Genomic DNA, 18,580 nt, shown 5'->3' on the forward strand with positions numbered 1-18,580 from the left:
GTTTTCTTACCATGAAAGAGAAAACTTAGGATAATCCTTAAGCCAAACTCACAAATGGCTGTCCTAAAACTTGCCCCTCTTACTAGATTACTTCCATTAATACTGCCCCCTCATAATCAGGCTGGAACCTTAACCACCTTCTATACATCCCCCCCCCCCTCCCGCCACATCTCACTGGGCGCTGTTGACTCCATGTTCTCCACCAGCACAACAGATATGACTGCCAAAAATGACATTAAAGAAGTGTATAACTTCATATAATACCACATTTTATACTCACAAAGCCCTGTACGTGAACAATCAATTCTCACTGATGAGAAAGTCCTTGACTCAACAATCGTTTAGCACCTTCTGTGTGCCAGCAGCAGTGATGGCAATACAAACCATGGTTGCAGAAGGCACCTGCAGTAGGAGCCAAGGTCGGGGCCCCCATTACGGTACCACTACTTACCAGGGGTGTGACCTGAGCAAATGACCTACTTCATGTGACCTTCCATTACATGGTCTGTGCCCTTTCTATACCCCCTATGGCTCCGTTTCTCAACCTGCTTTATGCCTCCGTCTCCTCATCCGTGAAATAGGGATATCGTCAGGTTACGGCGAGGATTAAAAGAGCTAATACATATAAAGGGCTCGGAGCAGATCCTGGCATGGACTAAATACTCAAAACTAATAGCTAATATCTAGTCCATGAACTCTGTATTTAATGCTCAGGTAATTTCTCAGCTCAATGTCAGCTTTGGGATTTTGCATGCGTTGATATATTTTTAAGACTTGTATCTTATATGGACTGATAGCTGGTGTTATTGCCCTGCATTAGTAAAGTTTTAACATTTCTATATTTATTCCCCAATCACCTAGGGAGTAACCTGCTCTATGCAGGGTAGTATAATGGGTTGTGGGCCATAGAGATGAGTAAGACGTGCTCCCTGTCCTAAAGGAACTGACAGCTAGTGAGAAATACAGCCACGGAGACAACCACCCATTATCTAAGACATGGGAACAGAGTCATGAGGAAGGTCCTATGGGAACCCACAGGACTGGTGGTGCAATCAGGGGCAGCTTCCGGAGGATGGACCATTTAGCCTGGGCCTTTAAGGATGAGCGCGATGGTGCGGTGCTGGCGAGGCATCTCAGGGAGCCAGGGGTTTGGGAAAGGGTTCAGGGTGCAGATCTGGAAATGTAGCTGAATCATAAGCTGCAGGGTAGGGCAGCGTGGAGGCAGGTCTTGAAAGGTATATGGTCCAGACTGTGGGAAGCTTTGAAAAGGATGCTAAAGAAGGTGGGTCTTATTCTGAGGTCCGTGGAGGAGAGCCCTTGGGGAGGAAACCTCCTGAGGTCTGGCTAGAAGTGAACAGAGGACCAGAAGTCTCGATGAAGGACGGGGCTGGACAGAGCTGGGTGGAGAGAAAGTGAGGCCACAGCGCCAGACTCTGGGTTCAAGTTCCACTGCTTCCTTGGTGTGAGACCTTGTGCGAGTCACTTAGGTTTTCTGAACCTCCGTGACATTTTGACCATCTTCTGGGCCAGTGTTTCTTCAACGTTACTTCAGGTAACAATCAATAAAGCAACTTGTCGCAAGTGTGTACACATGACCTGCCTGTAGTGTCTGGTTCAGGACATTTGCACAGGGACCCGTTTCTGCCTTTGAAGGGAGAACACGAGTGATTTTGTTGCAGTTGGTCCCCCTCCCAGAAACCCTACTACTGACACAGAGTAAGAGCACCGTGTACTTTTACAAGTAGGAAAGGCGGCGATCGATGTCACAGGTGAAGGAACCCAGGTTCGGAGAAAGGAAGTCACTGCTGAAGAACACAAGGCTGGTCAGCAGCTGAGCACTGGGATCTAGATCGGACTCCGACTGCAGTGCTCGCTGCAACTCCCATCACGTGTGGGGCGGTGTGTTACCACCCCTGCCCTTGGCCCAGTCTGATCCACCTGATCAATGATTAGGACGAAGGAGCTAACCACCCTCTCCTTCTGCCTTCCTCCATAGCCTGGCCAATAAGGTAGGAATTTCTACGCTCTGGGCAGTGGCGGACGCTTTCTTCTCTCCCACTCCCTCATTCACTTCTCACAAGGGAGACCTACCATGCTCATCTGTGGTGACTGAGAGAAGAAACGGGGCAAGGACAGACTGACGCCTGGTTTTCGCTTTTGGGGCTAGCTTGCCCAAGCACAGGTTTGTTCTCATTTCCAATTCCCTGGCAGGTAAACTGCTGCTTCTGCTGAAGGGGGTGTGTTGTGTGTTCAATTTAGGGAAGTCAAATTCATGGAAATCCAAATGCATGCCATGGTTCAAGCCACAGACTCCAATTTAGCCTTTTGCTAAGTAAGCTGGCATTCTGCCCTCCAACTGAAGTACAATAATGTATGTACTTCAGTACAAAATGGCATTTTATGCTCTCATTGCATGAGTGTCTAGCATGTATTGTGTACGTTTCTGTATAATTCTACATATGCATAGGAATAACTCTAAAGGCCACAAGCAAATTTTAAGTGTTCATCTCTGATAGTGGGATCCTGGGAATTTAATATTCGTTATTCCTGTTGCTCACTGGGTTTTCTATTTTTTTCTAGTGAACATATGTCAATTTTTAATGATTTATTTTTTATTTTCATTAAAAATAGTTAAGCATTATTGAAAAGAAATTTCCAACAAAATCATCAATATAATAATTGCTTTCCTGTTTTACATTTTAATTATGATTCCTTAATAAGTGTTTTATGTTCTGAAAGGCAACTATGGTAATTTTTAATGAAAATAAATAAGTTTTTAGACCTTAAGGAAAGGCATGAACTCTACAACTTACTAAATTGAGGCAGGTTACTGCTCTCTCTGGAGATGGGCCTTATCTTAACGTGGAGATGATAACATCCACCCACAGTTTTCAGCTAAGATGAAATGAAACAAAATAACCATGTAAACTGCCTAGCACAGAATCTGGCACACGGTAGTAGTTTAAAAAAATTAAAAAGGTAATTGTTTTTCCTCTCAAAAACAAACTTCAGTTTTGATTTAAGATTTTAATGTGCGCATAAAAAATGAACAAAAAAACCCCACAACAATTCAAGCAACATTTGGGAGACTTAATTCTTTCCCTTAAGCTTGCTAGCTAGCTAACTGGTTAACCCAACTATAGTAAACATATTTTTTAAAAAATATATTTTATTGATTTTTTACAGAGAGGAAGGGGGAAGGATAGAGAGCTAGAAACCGACCAGCTGCCTCCTGCACACCCCCCACTGGGGATGTGCCCGCAACCAAGGTACATGCCCTTGACCGGAATTGAACCTGGGACCCTTCAGTCCACAGGCTGACGCTCTATCCACTGAGCCAAACCGGTTAGGGCAGTAAACATATTTTTACTTCAGTCCTTTTTGGGTTTGTTTCTGACTTTAAAAAAAGTATGTGTTATGAGTCAAGACAAAGTCTAACACACCTGAGATAAGGTTACAGTACCTTTTCTCTTTACCCAAGTCATCTTAACTAGTCACCAAGAGGACATGTGTGATCACCATTATTATAAGGTACTAGGGTCCCAGTGCATGAATTCATGCACCTGGAAAGGAACTGTGGGCTGCAAGGCTGCAGTGGGCACAGGGGCAGATTCCAGCCCATCCTCTGTGCCCCCGCCTGGCCCCTTCTGCCACGGCTCACGGGTCCCCCGTCTGTCGGCAGCCCTGCTCCCGCCACCCCTCCCACATGCTGACGGCGCCCGCCCCACTTGCACCCGCTGAGGTGCAGAGCCACTGGGGCCAGTGCCAGCAGCGTGTGCGAGCGGTGGCTTTGGCGCTGGCAGCGGGTGCAAGCAGGGCCGTCACCGACAGCAGGTGCAAGAGGCAGCCGCTGGCCCCAAGCGCCCCTCAGGAACAGGGGGAGGTGAAGAAGCCCTGAGGGGCAATCAGGGCTGGAAGCTGCTCCTCACACCCCGATGGCCCTGAGTGATTAGGGCCAGCACTGGGCGCCAGCAGCGGGTGCGAGCAGTAGCTCCCAGTGTCGGCAGCAGATGTGAGTGCGACCAGCACCAGCAGCAGGTGCAACTGCAGGGTGGGACCGTGGTGCATGCGAGAGCAAGGAATTTTCAGCAACCACCAGAGGCTCGCACTAATGACAGTGACCAGCGCCCCACCTTGGTCTGGCGCCCCCACTCACCAGCTCCACCATCCCGCTGAGGCCAATGCCCACCATGTTCCATGCACGCCCCCTGGTGGTCAGCATACATCACAGCAACTGGTTGTTCGGTTGTTCTGCTGTTTGGTCTACTTGCATATTAGGGTTTTATATAGAGAGATAATATATAGTGCTTAAGATAAAAGAATTCTGTACCAAGAAAGCTGACTCCATGTTTAAATATATTTAACATTAGTTAAGTTTCATTGAGAGAAAAAGAAGTCTTGAAAGGAAAGGAAGCTGGAGTTTTCCATGAGGCTAGAAGAGCATTGATTTCTCTTTGCTGCCTGGTCAACATATCCCCTTGGACTTGACCCTCCTAGGTGCCAGGAAAGCTAGAAAGATTCCAGTTGAAAGAAAATTCAGAGGGGAAAAAAAGTAACTTGCTTGTTGTCCTCTACATTCACAATTATAGAGAGCTCCTCTCTCTCTAATTTTTGCAGTGGGGAGAAGAAAACCTTACCAAAAATATATTCTTACTCCCATCCAAGGAGTTAGGAGTTATCTGGCAATTTTCAAATATTAGAAGGATATGAGATTATTAACAAATATATAATTTAGGAATCTGATCCCTTATGTTCCTCATTCCCTTACTAGAATAGAAGACTATGATGCTGAAAAGAAAAATCAGGTGCTCTCCTAACAATCAGGAGGGGGGGAAAGAACCCAAGAGAGGAAAGCCACCTTAGTAAGGGACATGATGACAAGTCCCAAAACTTATTTATGCAAATACTTTTTAAAGGTTAATGTAGGGCCTTCACTCAGTATTCAAATTCCAGGTCAGCAAGATGGCATAGTAAGAACCAAAAGTTTCCTCCCTTTCTCAGTTGCTTCTTGGGAACAGCCAAGACCTCTCCTGCCTGCAGAATTCCCAGCAGGCGGCACCAGGGCACTGGGTAATACCACCTGAGACTCCAGCTTGCTCCCTTACCTGGAAAACTGAGGGCTTTTGCAGGCATTATATGAATTTCACATCAACCATACAAGCTGGACAAGCCAGATAGTAATATGCCATTTTGTGAATAAGGAAACAAATACTGACAGAGGTTAAATAACGTCTCTGGGCTCTTGGGGAAGAGTAATAGACTTGGGACCAGGCTCAGCTTTCACCTAATAAAGACTCAAAATTTTTGCTTCCCTGTAGGGGAATATAATCAATTATACGGATATAATCAATTTACAGCACACACTGGGCTAGGAAAGTCAGCATGGACGTTGCCACATGCATTTAGAAAGAACACAAATAATGTTACATATATATTTTATTGATTTCAAATAGGAAGAGAGAAAAACATCAGTGATGAGAGAGAATCACTGACTGGCTGCCTCCTGCACACCCCCTACTGGGGATCAAGCCTACAACCTGGGCATGTACCCTGAGGGGGAATCAAACCGTGACCTTCTGGTTCATAGGTCGACGCTCAACCCCTGAGCCAGACCGGTGGGGCACAAAGAATTTTTAACATCAGAGAACATCTCAAGTGTTACTGAAGAAACAAGTCCTTTCTATCTGGGGGAAGAATAAAAATGAAGTGAAAAGCATTAACCATATGATACTAAAATATAATTGAAGATGGTTTTCTCTTTGTTCTATTTCCATCTCAAGCACCCTTCTGAAAAAAAAGCATTTCTATCACCTCCTCTTCTTCAGTGAGGTTTCTGGACCTAAATAAGAGCTAAGCACTTCTTATGATCAGTTCTCATAGGAGGGCCCACTCCCATTCTTCTTACAGGAGCAGCAAGCTCAGAGGATAGCAGCTTTCCACTCTTACCTGGAAACTTAACATTCTGTAAGGAGCTGAAAGACACGGATTAATGCTCTTTTCATTGATGCAACAAAATCAGAGAGAAAGGAAAATAATACAATGCTGAGGAGTACGTAGCAGACACGTTTAGATTTTACTTTTCACATAGCATTTGGTGAGATACAGAGAAATCTTTTGGAAATATCCCCAAAACCCTACATGAAAATTTCTCTATTCAGCAAATCTAATGAAGTGCCTATTCTGTACTAGACTGAATATAACTATCTCATAATTCATCAGTAGTCTCAGATCAACTGATTAGATAATCCACTATCATCAACAGTTGATAGTTTCATTGCAAAATATAAGTATAAGGACTTGCAAAAATATTTTCGTATGTCAGCTGTAAATTTTTTGTTTTGGTAATTGTCTCACTGAGAAGCTGACAATAGTTAAAGAACATTAAAGCTACAGGAGAGCCACTCCTCTTTTTACATTCTAGAGCAGGGGTGGGCAAACTTTTTGACTCGAGGGCCACAATGGGTTCTTAAACTGGACCGGAGGGCCAGAACAAAAGCATGGATGGAGTGTTTGTGTGAACTAATATAAATTCAAAGTAAACATCATTACATAAAAGGGTACGGTCTTTTTTTTTTTAGTGTTATTCATTTCAAACGGGCCGGATTCGGCCTGCGGGCCGTAGTTTGCCCACAGCTGTTCTAGAGCCTTCCCTCCACCCAGCCCTCATTCAACCTTTCTCTATGTTGAGTAAAGTAGCAATAGGCCCCTTTTTAAAAGTGAACATAACATTAACAATACAGTACTTGTGGGTATGGCTAGAAACAACAACGGTCAATAATCAAATGTTTTTCAGAGTTGATTTGCCCCTCATTAGCTGCAGAAATAAGATACATTTCTAGACCTTCTGTAATGCTGCATCTCTGCCAGTTGTATTGCTCAGTCAGATGGGAGACAGGAGACAGGTAACCAGAACTCTTGCTGGCTCTGTAAAACCCTTGCAAATTTCCCACTACAGGGGAGGCAGGTGAGTACCATTCCTCAGTGAGCTTCCGAAGTAGTCTACATACTAGTATAGCAAGTAGATAACGTCAGCAGGTCTATAAGTTTAGACAGAATGGGTATTGTGTGCAAATATACTACTTCACAGAGACTATAATCCTCTGAACAGCCTCTGATATTAGTCTATAAATAGCCCGGGCTAGATTAGCTACATTATCAAAATCTCTGAAGTGAGCAATCCCTGTTCACTGTTAGTGTTCAACTCCCAATCTCCCCCCTTGGTGCATTTCAAACCTTACCCCTCAGTCTTTGTTGTTGGTCTTTAGGCCATTTCCTGACTTTATGCCTCTAAATCCTAGAGACTGAATCATTTATTTGCCTAAAATGACTTAAGAGCTTATAGCAGAGCCTACAGTTCCTAGACTGTGACTTCATAAAGTCACAATTAATATTAAAAAAAAACTAATCATGAATCTAAAACATATTTTTTTAATTATTTAAATAAGATCCAATGGTTGCCTTTTCCAAATGAGTAAGGACCTGTCGGAACAGTACAAAGCAGTACTAAGTCTTTCGATGCCACAGTATTAGCTTTCCACAGGCTGGCTCAGTTTGGCCTAACCACTTAGGTAATGGCTTTAAAGATGCAAGTGTTACATGAATATCCTCTTTTTTCTAAACCTCATTCCCATGACAGCAGCACCTATGTAACGCTGAGCTCTACTCTGCCCAGAAATAAAACAGATGTGCTTTTCTGCTAGCTCACAGACACTGCTGGCATATTATGCCCTTAAATTCCAAGTTTACCTCAAAATCAAAGGGAAACCAGTTTTATAAAGTTTTAATCATGTATCTATAATATAGACATGAGAAACAAAGGAGTCAGAGAAGAACGGAATGATTCAATTGCTTTTAAAAATGCCAGTCACATAAACCAAAAATATTTCTGTCTAAAGAACTAAGCATTAGTTTGAGAGAGAGAGAGAGAGAGAGAGAGAGAGAGAGACTCAAAAGCTGCAAATTTTTCTCAGTTGATATATGGAAGAATTCTTATGAGGCTACAAGTTCAAGTCCAGACAGACCCATTTGGGAGGCCCTATCTCTGTCCTATTAAATCACACAGGCGTCTTTGTCCACAAGAGAGACTGGATGAAAATAATGGGGTTGATGAGAGCAAGTCCAGGGCCAGCATGGGGGATGGGAGAGGGTTACTTCAAAGAGCAAGATTTTCTGTAGGTTGGCTCAATGGCCTTGTCTTACTGAAACTGGGTTGTTCTCATGTTTTTATGAACATGAAATTTCTTGGATCATTTCAAAAAAACATATCTGCATAAGGGCCATACACTTGTGGTATCAGTCATGCAAGAACAACAGCTCCTAAAGGGCCATGCGGTATGGCTCCCTGGGCCACTAGAATAAGTAAGCTGTTAGTCATAAGAGACCTAAGATATCTGAAGGGGGGATGGCAACGGCGCCCACTTATTCTTATTGTGATCTTTTCCCAACTTTGTAGCAGTACAATTAAGAATGAATCCAACAGAAGAGTCTGGGGGCTCTACGGAACTTTCCCACGCTTTCTTCCGACACCCACATGCAGATCTGAGATAGAACGTGCTTTCTAAAAGTTGACTTCTCTTGTGCTTAAGGTAAAGAGGAAAAATTTTTACCCTTAGCTTCAAAAAGTATACAACTTAGATTAGAAAATTTAAAGTAACTTGTCAGTAAATCACACTAAGTAGTTCCTTGCACTAAAGTGAAAAGACACACTTGTGCCTTAAAAATCTTGCTCAAAATATAAGCCATAGTCTCCTCTACCCTTGAATTAATTATTATTTCTGTGATTGTTTTCAAAGCTACACAGGAATGTGATGTACAGTGATTTAAGTGTAAGCTTACTGATCAGACATATCCACCTTAGATCCTTAATTTCAGATGTCAGCAATGATAAGAAGAATCAAATTGTAGCTGTTTGTAAGCAAATACAAACATGGGAGGAGGTTACAGCAAAGGTATAATAGGTATAATTCTGTCCATCAGAAATCCAAATGTTGATTCCCTGAAAGTAAAAACCACACACTGGAACTCAGCCTAATGAGCTGTTTGAGATAAGGAAAAAAAGAACCTGAAACATTGGAATAGCAATGTCCAATAACAGAAATAGGAAAGATGAAATGCAAACGAACATCCTCCTTGCCCACCTTAAAGTCGATCCTGGGGAAGATCACAAAGAAACACACATGCAGCCTGCAGCCAGGCTGACCAGGTGCACTGTGGTTGGTAGAACCCAGCTGCAACATTTGTCGTTTCCTGCACTAAGCCGGCTGCTTTTCCCTCCCCTGAGCAGCTGAGAGAAATGAGATGTTTCTCTTCAAAGGTGTTAAACATTTGGGCTGTGTGAGGGACAAATGGAAGCCTGACACCTAAGATGAATAACCACAGCGCTCTAGGCCAGTGGGAACTTTCACTGTGTGAAAGCCAGCCAGGCTCGCTGCTCACAGGGTATTCAGGCACAGGAGCCAGGAGCGCGGGGACCCACCCCACAGAGGAGGTAGCAAACTATTTTTTTTTCTTTTCATGTTAACCTTTACCATTTGCCGACAGGGATTTTCATAAGTAAGACTCAGAGAAAGAATGGCTTGGGGGGGGGGGGGGGGGGATGCTTTTAATACACTCGCCAGGCTCTTTGCTCAGACATATTTAACAGGCTTCTGCATCCTCGCACTCCCTACGAAGGCAGCCAAGGTTTACTGTGCTTCCAGAACTCACACTGACACCAAATGCCTTATCAGTGCAGGTACATTTTCATTAGGTCCATTTTGTCTGAAGTAACAATTCTTATTTAAAATTTTGTGAGACGCCCATTTGTAAGTTTTGTGGTATAGACAAACCTCTAAGAATTCCAGTTTTGGAAGAATATAATTAGCCCATTCAAATTTTCCTTCTGAAGGAAAAAAAAAAAAAAAAGCTGGATTTGAGAAGGCTGTTCTCCTGAGTAGATAAAATACTACACTCAGGTCATCAGTAAAAGCTCTTCGATCGTACGTATGTCAGCGTTTGTCGAAAAGAAGGGGGAAAGCATACAGAATTGTTAGAATGAGCTACGAGCTGAAACATCTCTGTGTGTGCCAGTGCCAGATTACCTGCAGTTACTACAAAGGGAAGATTCTGTGTGGGGAAAGGGGCAGTCTAGGCCTTCCCCCACCCCAGATGTTTTTCTAGCCCTAACACCTGCACGCCTAAAGTGCTGTAAACAAGCAGTTGTTTATAATGCAAATTCAAGAAACTGGGATGCCTCTGGGCTGCTCCCACCTTAAGCCCAGACACAAATGGCCACCCAGCTCCCCGACACCCCAGATAAAAACCTATCACTGTGGATGTCAGTTACACAGACACTGGCTAGCTCGCTCTGCTAAGGACCGAGTTAGCAAGAAGGCAGAAGCGTGGTTAAGGGTGAAGGAGAGAGGCTGCCTTCCGGTTAGTGTTTTGGGTCTCAGACGCGTTAAAAACAGCTGTTAGGTATTAAAAACCCAAGATTGCAACTCACTTCGGTTGAACCTTAAACAAACAAACAAACAAAAAATTGGACATAGCCTTGTGGTTAAAACTGAAAAGCTTCTGGAACTGTGCAAAACTGCAGAATATCTGCAAGAAAATGTGCCTAAAATAAAATGTCCTAAAATGTAACAGAATAAAGCAAAGCGGCAGATAACAGGGCAGAGTAACTACTTCCTGACCACACCCCTCTCTTCCACTCCACACCAACCAACATTTATTCCGGCCACAAATCTTTCCTAAACAATGAATGGCTGTTCAATTTACTGACCTCAAAATTTGAATACATACACTAACAATAAATACCGTCCATTTTCTATCAAAATTTCAAAATGATTAATATGGGGCGGAGGGGGGGGGGGGTGAACGAGCAAAAGCTGGAGAGAAATGCTGAAGGCAGAAAATGCTGATTGGAAGAGGAAGAGAAGCTTACTTTTCAATATTAGTAGGGATCATCTATAAATACCAATAGATTTTTTTTCTTATATTGACTTTAAAAATTATTTTGAAAAGAGAAGTAGCTAAACTATGGAACAAATGCTACAAGTACTTATGAAGCGTTAACTGTGCATAGCTGAAAAGTATAAGACTGTTTTGGTGGCTATTTCCTATTGTTTAACAAGTCGGAGACTGTAATCTAGATTTGTGAGAAAGATTATTTGCTGTTCTAAAAAGTCTTTCAACAGAAATCTTCAATTATTCCTTATCTAAATCATATTCTCCACCCCCTTCATAAAAACCAAACCAAATCAAATATCCCCCCTGTAAAAGAAAGATCTGATATGTTTGTATGTTCAGTTCAACAAATATAGAGTCTCCTACAAATTTTAAAACTTAGAGAAGCATTTATTTGGCAGTGGTCTCTAAATATTAAACTCTATTTGTTTTTACGCGCTCATTCACTTTTTAGGTAGGAGATTCATATTTACCACACAGGAATCTCTATCATTAAATATTTTAAAAGCCTTTTAAAATAAAATGTGAAATTGCTATTTCAACCAGCACAAGATCTCCAAGGTCACAATTTTTGGCCGCAATATAAAAATTATAAAAATCTTAATCCCTACTCGAAAGTCAAGCATGTTTTTGAAATCTGTGGAAAAATAATGACAATAACTTCTAAATCACAGTGCCCACATAAAATAGTTCTGTTTCACAAACCTATCATGTCAACAATTGAGTATCGTGGATAATCAAATAAACACTCATACTCTAGACTATGAGTCATTCCTCTCTGCAATTTTGGTGTATCTTCTCGACCCCAGATTCTGCTCACGGAGGGATTAATGACAGTACTTTCCCCAAATGCCTGTGACTGAGTTTTTTCACTTAGTGGAAGAACTGGGCTAATAAGGCAAAAATCATAGGTGCCTTTTTATGACCAGGACCTGACTCCGGGGAGGGACAGGTAGACTGAAACCCTAATCCCCAAGGCCCAGGCATACATGCTTTTCATGCACTTTTAGGTGGGATAGGAGAGGGAGACGGAATGAAGGTAAATATATTGATGGAGCACTAAACAACAATCCCCACGCTGCAGGGCCGGTTCCCAGGGAGCACAATCCAGCACATCTCCGGTTCACGCACTACACAAGTTACCCTTTAGATGCTCTCCGAATGCAGAGATGAGGGAGGTTTCCCCTTCTCAGCCACAGAGAAACACGGTCAAGTAACAGATCTGGACTTCTTCATGGTGCTATACATTTGCAACTCACATTTGCAACAATGGACAGTAGAGTAAAAATAGCTTGTCGCAACTGATTTTAAAAGAAACATTAGCTAATACAATAAAAGGAGGACTCTGTTTTAGAAGCTAAAGAAATATTTCGAATGTTCAGCTTCAAATGAGCCAAAGTTGTTCTGATTCTACATAGCTTAAGGGCAATGTAGATACAGCATGTAGCTAATTGAAAGAGTAAATCAATTTCTCTTCTCATCAGCACAGAAAACACAATACTCATAAAATTATAAGTTGGTTGACTTAACTTCACTTGATTTCATGACAATTGGTGATCTGTTATTTATTAATCTTAACCAATAAAAAGCTAAAATTCCAAATACAAGACATCAAAGTTAGCACTCTTTTAAAGCAGCCATTCCTCATAACAGGTCTTATTTAGTACTGACTGGTCATATATAGTGAAAGCATCTCCAATGTGCTTAAAAAAAAACAGCACACAAAAAACCATTTTTTTCCAAAATACAAATTAATGTGCTCTTCTGACAATAATTTGTAACATCGGCATGTTACTCACTGTTCTCGGAATGGGTGGAGAGAGAGATCCATTTGACATGTATGGGTCATTATTCATATTTGGCATCATTATGTACCCGGAGTAACTCGAGTAGGAGGGTCCCTTGTTGTAGAGGCCTCCGTCTGGATGCTTTCCTGAGAGAATCCAAAGAACAATTGATGATGCACTGGCTTCCTTTTTTATACATCACTGTTTTTTATCTGAAAAATCAACTAGTTCTATGACAAATGGGACCTTACACAAGAGTTGTTTACAAAATATTGTAACTGAATTATTATGCTCTATTTTAGATTGACAGTATTTATTCTCTTAAATGAAATTAGCAGTGAACCAGATGTTTTAAAAAACATGTGGTTCAATTTACTTCCACTACTGACTGGTGTTTTTACAAAAATAAGTGTTATCCATCTAACTTAATTTGTTCTAATACTAACAAACTGGACTAAGAAACAGAAACACATGAAAGAACACACACAAACCTAAAGCTACAATATAAACATATTAGGCCATTTAGCCATTGACACGCATATACATTTACACACTTAAAGTTATACTCCACCTTATAGGCAAACTTGTAAATCCTACCTGTGCTTCAAGATTTCTAGAAAATTTCTAGTTTATACAGAAGGAGAGGGTTGTAACTGATACATGGGCAACAACCCAAATTTATGAAGGATTAACTCCAGGAGACTTAATTTTGTGTGCTACACTTACATCATTTTGCCAAAGTAATCTGCATGTGTTCAGTATATACATTTCTTCTCTTTAATCTGTGTAACTACTTTGTAGCTCAGAAAGAAGCCTGATATTATAGTTCTCTTCCCTCCTTCTCTGGGTTGACATATTATACATACAAACACTTCGTTCTGGTCAGGCCAATTGTAAATAATTAAAGGAGAACAGACAAGCCGACTGTCCAACAAGGAAACCTTACAGATGCCTAGATTCTTTTAAAGTCACATGGAGTTCTCCTTAAATCTAAAAAATATATACAATTTTTAAGCTTTGAGCAAGAATCAGAAATGGGGAGGAAGCCTGACTGTCATGTTTCATATGCATAGTCCCTAATTTTACAAATAAAGTTTTATATTTTTACAAGTTAGATTCTGCTTCACTGAGCCGTATTTAGTCCATGCATTCTCTGCCTGCCTTCGCACTGTAAATAGAAACAGCAATTTAACAAATGAAAATCCATTTGAAACTATTCATGTTGGTAAATAAATTGGTTTAGACTGTCACCCTAACAATGCGGGGGGCGGGGGTGGGGGGGCGGAATGCTATAGGTCTAAGCCAATTAAAACTTTAGGTAAAATGAAGAAAAGAGGCAAACTCATTATTTCCTCTTCCACAAAGAATTTGGAAGCCAAATGAAATCCAAAGTGCCCTAACTCATTCAAAGATAATTTTAAAATTCCGTAAGTATACATTAGAGATAAGCATTGTTTCCTGGGTTTTCTTTCCCATTTTGTTGAAATAGTGGGCATAGTATCATCACATCTGATCCTGTTTGTTTGTTTTTTGTTGTTGTTGTTTTTTTTAATTCAAAATAGCAAAATGTATCTACATTCACAAACTGCACTTGTTAAATGATAAAGTTGGAAGAAGTAGATTTAAGTCTTACCGTCATCAGGGTGTTCTCTGGCCTTGTCATGGTAGGATTCCTGTGAGGTCTGTGCTTGTCTGGCCACCTAACAGCATGAATCCCCATCCCCAAAAGAAAAAAAAATCACCTTAGAGTTTGTGACAATACTGATATAAGTGTGTGTCCACTGGTGCAACTCAATCACCTGTTTTATTCATCTAAGAGGTGGAGGCTAGGGTTGAGTATTGGGAAATCTTTTTCTTTCCAACATGTATTTCTGAATCATTATTATCTACCGAGGACTACGAAGAGCACAAGTAATAAGAGGAAAAACAATATCAACATAGTAAATTTGGGAAAGATCCACATACAGTTCTGACTGCTGTTTGCTAAAATGCATCAAGGCTGCTTGGATGCCGAATATGATAAGAGTGAGTTAATGGGGTTGATCGTTTTGATAGCTTCTTCAACCACTGTTCACTTCAATCAGAGCTGATTAAAAGCTTGCTGAAATGTCACTTTACAACTGAAAATGACATTTTAAATAAAAACAAGTCAACCTCTCACAGGTGGGGGCTTAAGGCCATTGTCCCAAGCCAGCGCCAGCAGGAGCTCCACTCCATATAACCTACTATAGCCGGCCGAGTGCAAGCTAACCAGAGAAAAAGTGAACTACTCTGTGGTTAAAGAAAGGAAGATTTGAGAGTCGGGTTATAGACATCTAAAAGGTAGCCCAGCTAATATCAGTTCTGGTAACCACCATCCACCCAGGCTCAACCACGTGCAAATCAGTGGTATTACCCCCTTCACCATCTTCCTTGGGACTGCCCCATGCCCATTTACCACCAGACAAGCACTGACAGAGCCCGAAAACCTGGATTCTGGGCTTCAAATGCAGCAGAAACACGCAGAAAATGTGAAATGGTGGCAAGTTTATTTATGGAAGAAGGAAGGACAGCAAAATGGGTAGGAAGAAACAGAGGCGCTTCTACAAATATGAGAGTTTAGCCTGAGTGTTTTAGGGGTTCTTTGGTTCTTTGGACATGTATCCCCCACCAATGACTTCTTCCCCTCAATATACACATAGCCACAAACCATTCAAATGGGGTTGGGTGCACCCCAACTCCCTTCCTCCACCAGGACATCCCCTTCACATTGGCATAACGGGGTGAAAGATTCAGAGGATAAAGACCACCCTTATAAATTCTCCTTAGAACTCAGGCCCCCAGCCTTCAAAATGAGTACTCACCCCTGCCATTGGGATAAAGAAGGTAACTCTGAGGTGTTCTTAAACGCGCGTTTAAAACCCGAAATGCCCCCGCCCCCAAAACCACACGCTTTCTTTTTGGGGGCAGACGGATGCCATTTAAGGAAAGCGGGTATAACCTCCAAGTTTCTTTGGAGGGAAAAATCGTTGATGAAATCATCGGAGTGTCAGAACTTTTCTACCGGATTTCCTCCAAAGCGTTTCCCAGCTGTTGAACGAGGGTGGCCAGTGGAGTGTCGGGTGTCAGGGTCCATCCGCCCACCCCACCCCCCTGCTGAAGCGTTCGCGCGGCCTGAAATAGCCCTTCCGCGGGGTCCCTGCTCCGGGCTTTCTCCCGCAGGCACCCACGTGGCTCTATTTACTCTACTCGAGTTACCGGCGGCGCTATCGCCCGCCACTGGCCCGGGGATCTGATAAAGCGCTTTCCTCCATCCCCTGAGTGGGTGCCCTGGCTTCCGCCGCATCTCCACTCTGACTCGCCTGTCTTCTGTGTAGATGGAAGGCCTGATCCGGGCCCAAACTAACCCCAAATATAAGCGTCTTGGGGTTTTGTTTTTTTTAAGTGATGGGAGTTGGAGAAAACCAGTGTTGCGGGAGGTACTGCAAGGGATGGCTCGGTTCAGCGCGCCGAGGGCTGGGGCAGCAGGCCGGCGCTGGGCGCCCGCGGCCGCAGGGACCCAGCCCCGCACCGCCCCCGCCACCCGCCCGGGGGCTCCGCGCGAGCCCAGCTCAGCGGCGGTTGGGCCCCCCCCCCCCACCCCGGCCCCGGCCCACGCCCGCCTCCCCTTCCTCTCCGCCTGCGGCTCTGCTCGTCTCCACCTCAGCCTCCAGTGGGTTAACGCACTTGTGCAGAGATATCTACCGAGATAGCGGGCGCACTTTGTTTTCCGTCCTACGGAAGAATTCTGAGTGCAGACATCCTCGCTCTACAGCATCGCACCCTCTCGGTGCCAATGAAAAGTCCGAAGGCCACGCGAACGTGCTCAAGGCCAACTTCTCCTCCCGCAAACCAGCGGTTTAGCCACCGAACCCCAAACGGACCCACCTGGAATAAGTTTCCCGGCACAGACCCCCACCTCCCACCTGACACGCGCGCGCACACACGCACACGCACACACACACACACACACACACACAAAGGAGGAGGGCTGCCCGGGGGTTCGCCCAGCCTCCGGCAAACACGAGGGACCAACGAGGGACCGTCTCCGGGGCTGCCCGGCGCCTGCCCTGCCTCCCTCGCTCTCCACTCTACCCCGGGGCCCGCCACACTCGCGGCGCTCAGGCGGCGGCCCACTGACCTCGTGTCCATTGCTGGCCGGGATGATTTCGGACTCATTGACCAAGGAGGACTTGATGTCGGCTAAGTCGCCTTCCTCCTCGGGGTGACTGATCTCGGCGAAGATCTTCTCCTTCTGGGGATCGCCCTCGTCCTTGAAGGGGATCATCTCGTCCGTGGCGCAGAGTTCCGGGTCCCCCCCGCCGCCGGCCCCGGAAAGTTGGGGCATCCCGACCACTCTGTAATCTCCGCTCTGCCGGGGGAGCACCCGAGGCGACAGCAGGAAGAGAGGGGGTCAACGAGAGGGGGGAGGGGGAGAACTGGAAGGATGAGCGAGGTAAGAGAGTGGGCGGAAGCGGGGCCAGCAAACGCGGGGCCCGGGGCCCGAGGCCCGCAGCCGGAGCAGCTGCGGCGGCGCCCGAGTCCCGCGGCCGCCCGCGCCTTCCCGCTGCGCCGAGGCCGACGTCGGTGCCCGCCGGAAGCCGACGAGCACCGGGCAGCGAGGGCCGCCGCCGCTGGCGCCTCTGGGGGCGGCGGCGCGCTCTCGGCTCGGCTGCCCCGGCGGCCACCCCACGCCCCCCGCTGACGCGCGCTGAGGACGCCGGTTCTGGAGGAGGCACAACTCTCCAAAGTGCCGAGCAGGGTCCGTCGGGCGCGTCTCCACGCAAACCTCTGCCCTCGAGCTCCCCCGGATGCCGAATGGGGAGTTGGTTGTCCGAGAAAAGAGGCGAGCTGGGCAAAAAGGCTCCGTGTGCCCCAGCGGAGAAGGTGCCAGGAGAATCAGAAGATAACGAAATGTCCACTTCCTGGAGGGTCAAAAAAATAAAGAGCCGCCCGGGTTGGAGGTGTCCGCTTTAGAGCTGCTTATTTCCTTCGCTTTCGCCTGGATTTTCCTTCTCCAGGCGCGTTTAATCTGCAGGAGGAGGAGGAAGAGGAGGAGGAGGGGGAGGAGGAGGGGGAGGTGGCGGGGGAGGATAAGAGGAAGAGAAAGAAGTTTGCCAAGAATAAAGTTTGTGCGAGTGCTGGGAGTCGGCAGTGGAGGGCACGGCGGGGCCTCGGAAAGTCACAGCAGGGTCCTCGAACCCAAATGCTTCTGCCCGAAGCTGGAGCCGACACACACCCGCAGAGCCCGACCCCTCTTTGTTCCCGGCTCGAATTTCTCAGCCTGGCTTGCTGGCTGTCTCGCTCGCCGCTCTCCACGCCTCCTCCGGGCCGCTCCGTCAAAGCCAGGCGCTGCACCCCTCGGGTTCTCCGGGCCAAGGGGAGGGGGGCCCCCGAGCTTGACCGCGTGCGGGGCTTCTGCGCGTCCCGGCTCTTCGCCCCGAGTGCGCGCAGCCTGGGTTCCTCCTCCGCGCCCTGCCCCGCAGGTGAGCGGCTGCGCCTCCCCACCGCTTCTCCTCCTCCCGCGCCTCGCCGGCGCTGAAAAGCTACCCATTTGCGTCGCTTCTCCTCCCCCTCTTCCCCCGCCTCCAGCTCTCCTTGGCTGCCCGCTGGGCGGGAGGAGGGGGACCGCGAGTTGGAGGTGGTGATTGAGGACTTTTTTTTTTTTTTCTTTTCCCAGAGCCTGTAGGACCAGTCCTAGTTTTGGGGTGTGTGTGTGTGTGTGCGTGTGCGTGTGTGTGTGTGTGTGTGCGCGCGCGCGCTCCTGGAGGGAAGGATCAGGCAATTTGGCGAAGGAAGGAGCGACCCGGCGCTTCTTATAACCCACT

The 18,580-nt window shown here is 45.3% G+C and overlaps 1 protein-coding gene across 6 annotated transcripts in view; it reads right to left on the bottom strand.

The window, feature by feature from the left end:
• LEF1 (lymphoid enhancer binding factor 1) overlaps positions 1-18,335 on the bottom strand; it is a 116,471-nt gene extending 98,136 nt beyond the window's left edge. The window contains exons 1-3 of one of the 6 annotated variants that reach the window (XM_059661947.1): positions 16,894-18,335; positions 14,368-14,434; positions 12,747-12,880 (exon numbers count right to left, since the gene is read on the bottom strand). In XM_059661947.1, the coding sequence (XP_059517930.1) occupies positions 12,747-12,880; positions 14,368-14,434; positions 16,894-17,100 (408 nt within the window). In that variant the 5' untranslated portion in view covers positions 17,101-18,335. Of the gene's footprint in view, positions 1-12,746; positions 12,881-14,367; positions 14,435-15,577; positions 15,739-16,893 lie in introns of those variants that run through there. The other 5 variants (XM_059661951.1, XM_059661949.1, XM_059661953.1 and 2 more) reach the window with 5 other exon arrangements.
• Positions 18,336-18,580: the final 245 nt, after the last annotated feature.

Source organism: Myotis daubentonii, chromosome 1, assembly GCF_963259705.1.
Source record: "Myotis daubentonii chromosome 1, mMyoDau2.1, whole genome shotgun sequence".
In the NCBI taxonomy this organism is placed as follows: Eukaryota; Metazoa; Chordata; class Mammalia; order Chiroptera; family Vespertilionidae; genus Myotis; species Myotis daubentonii.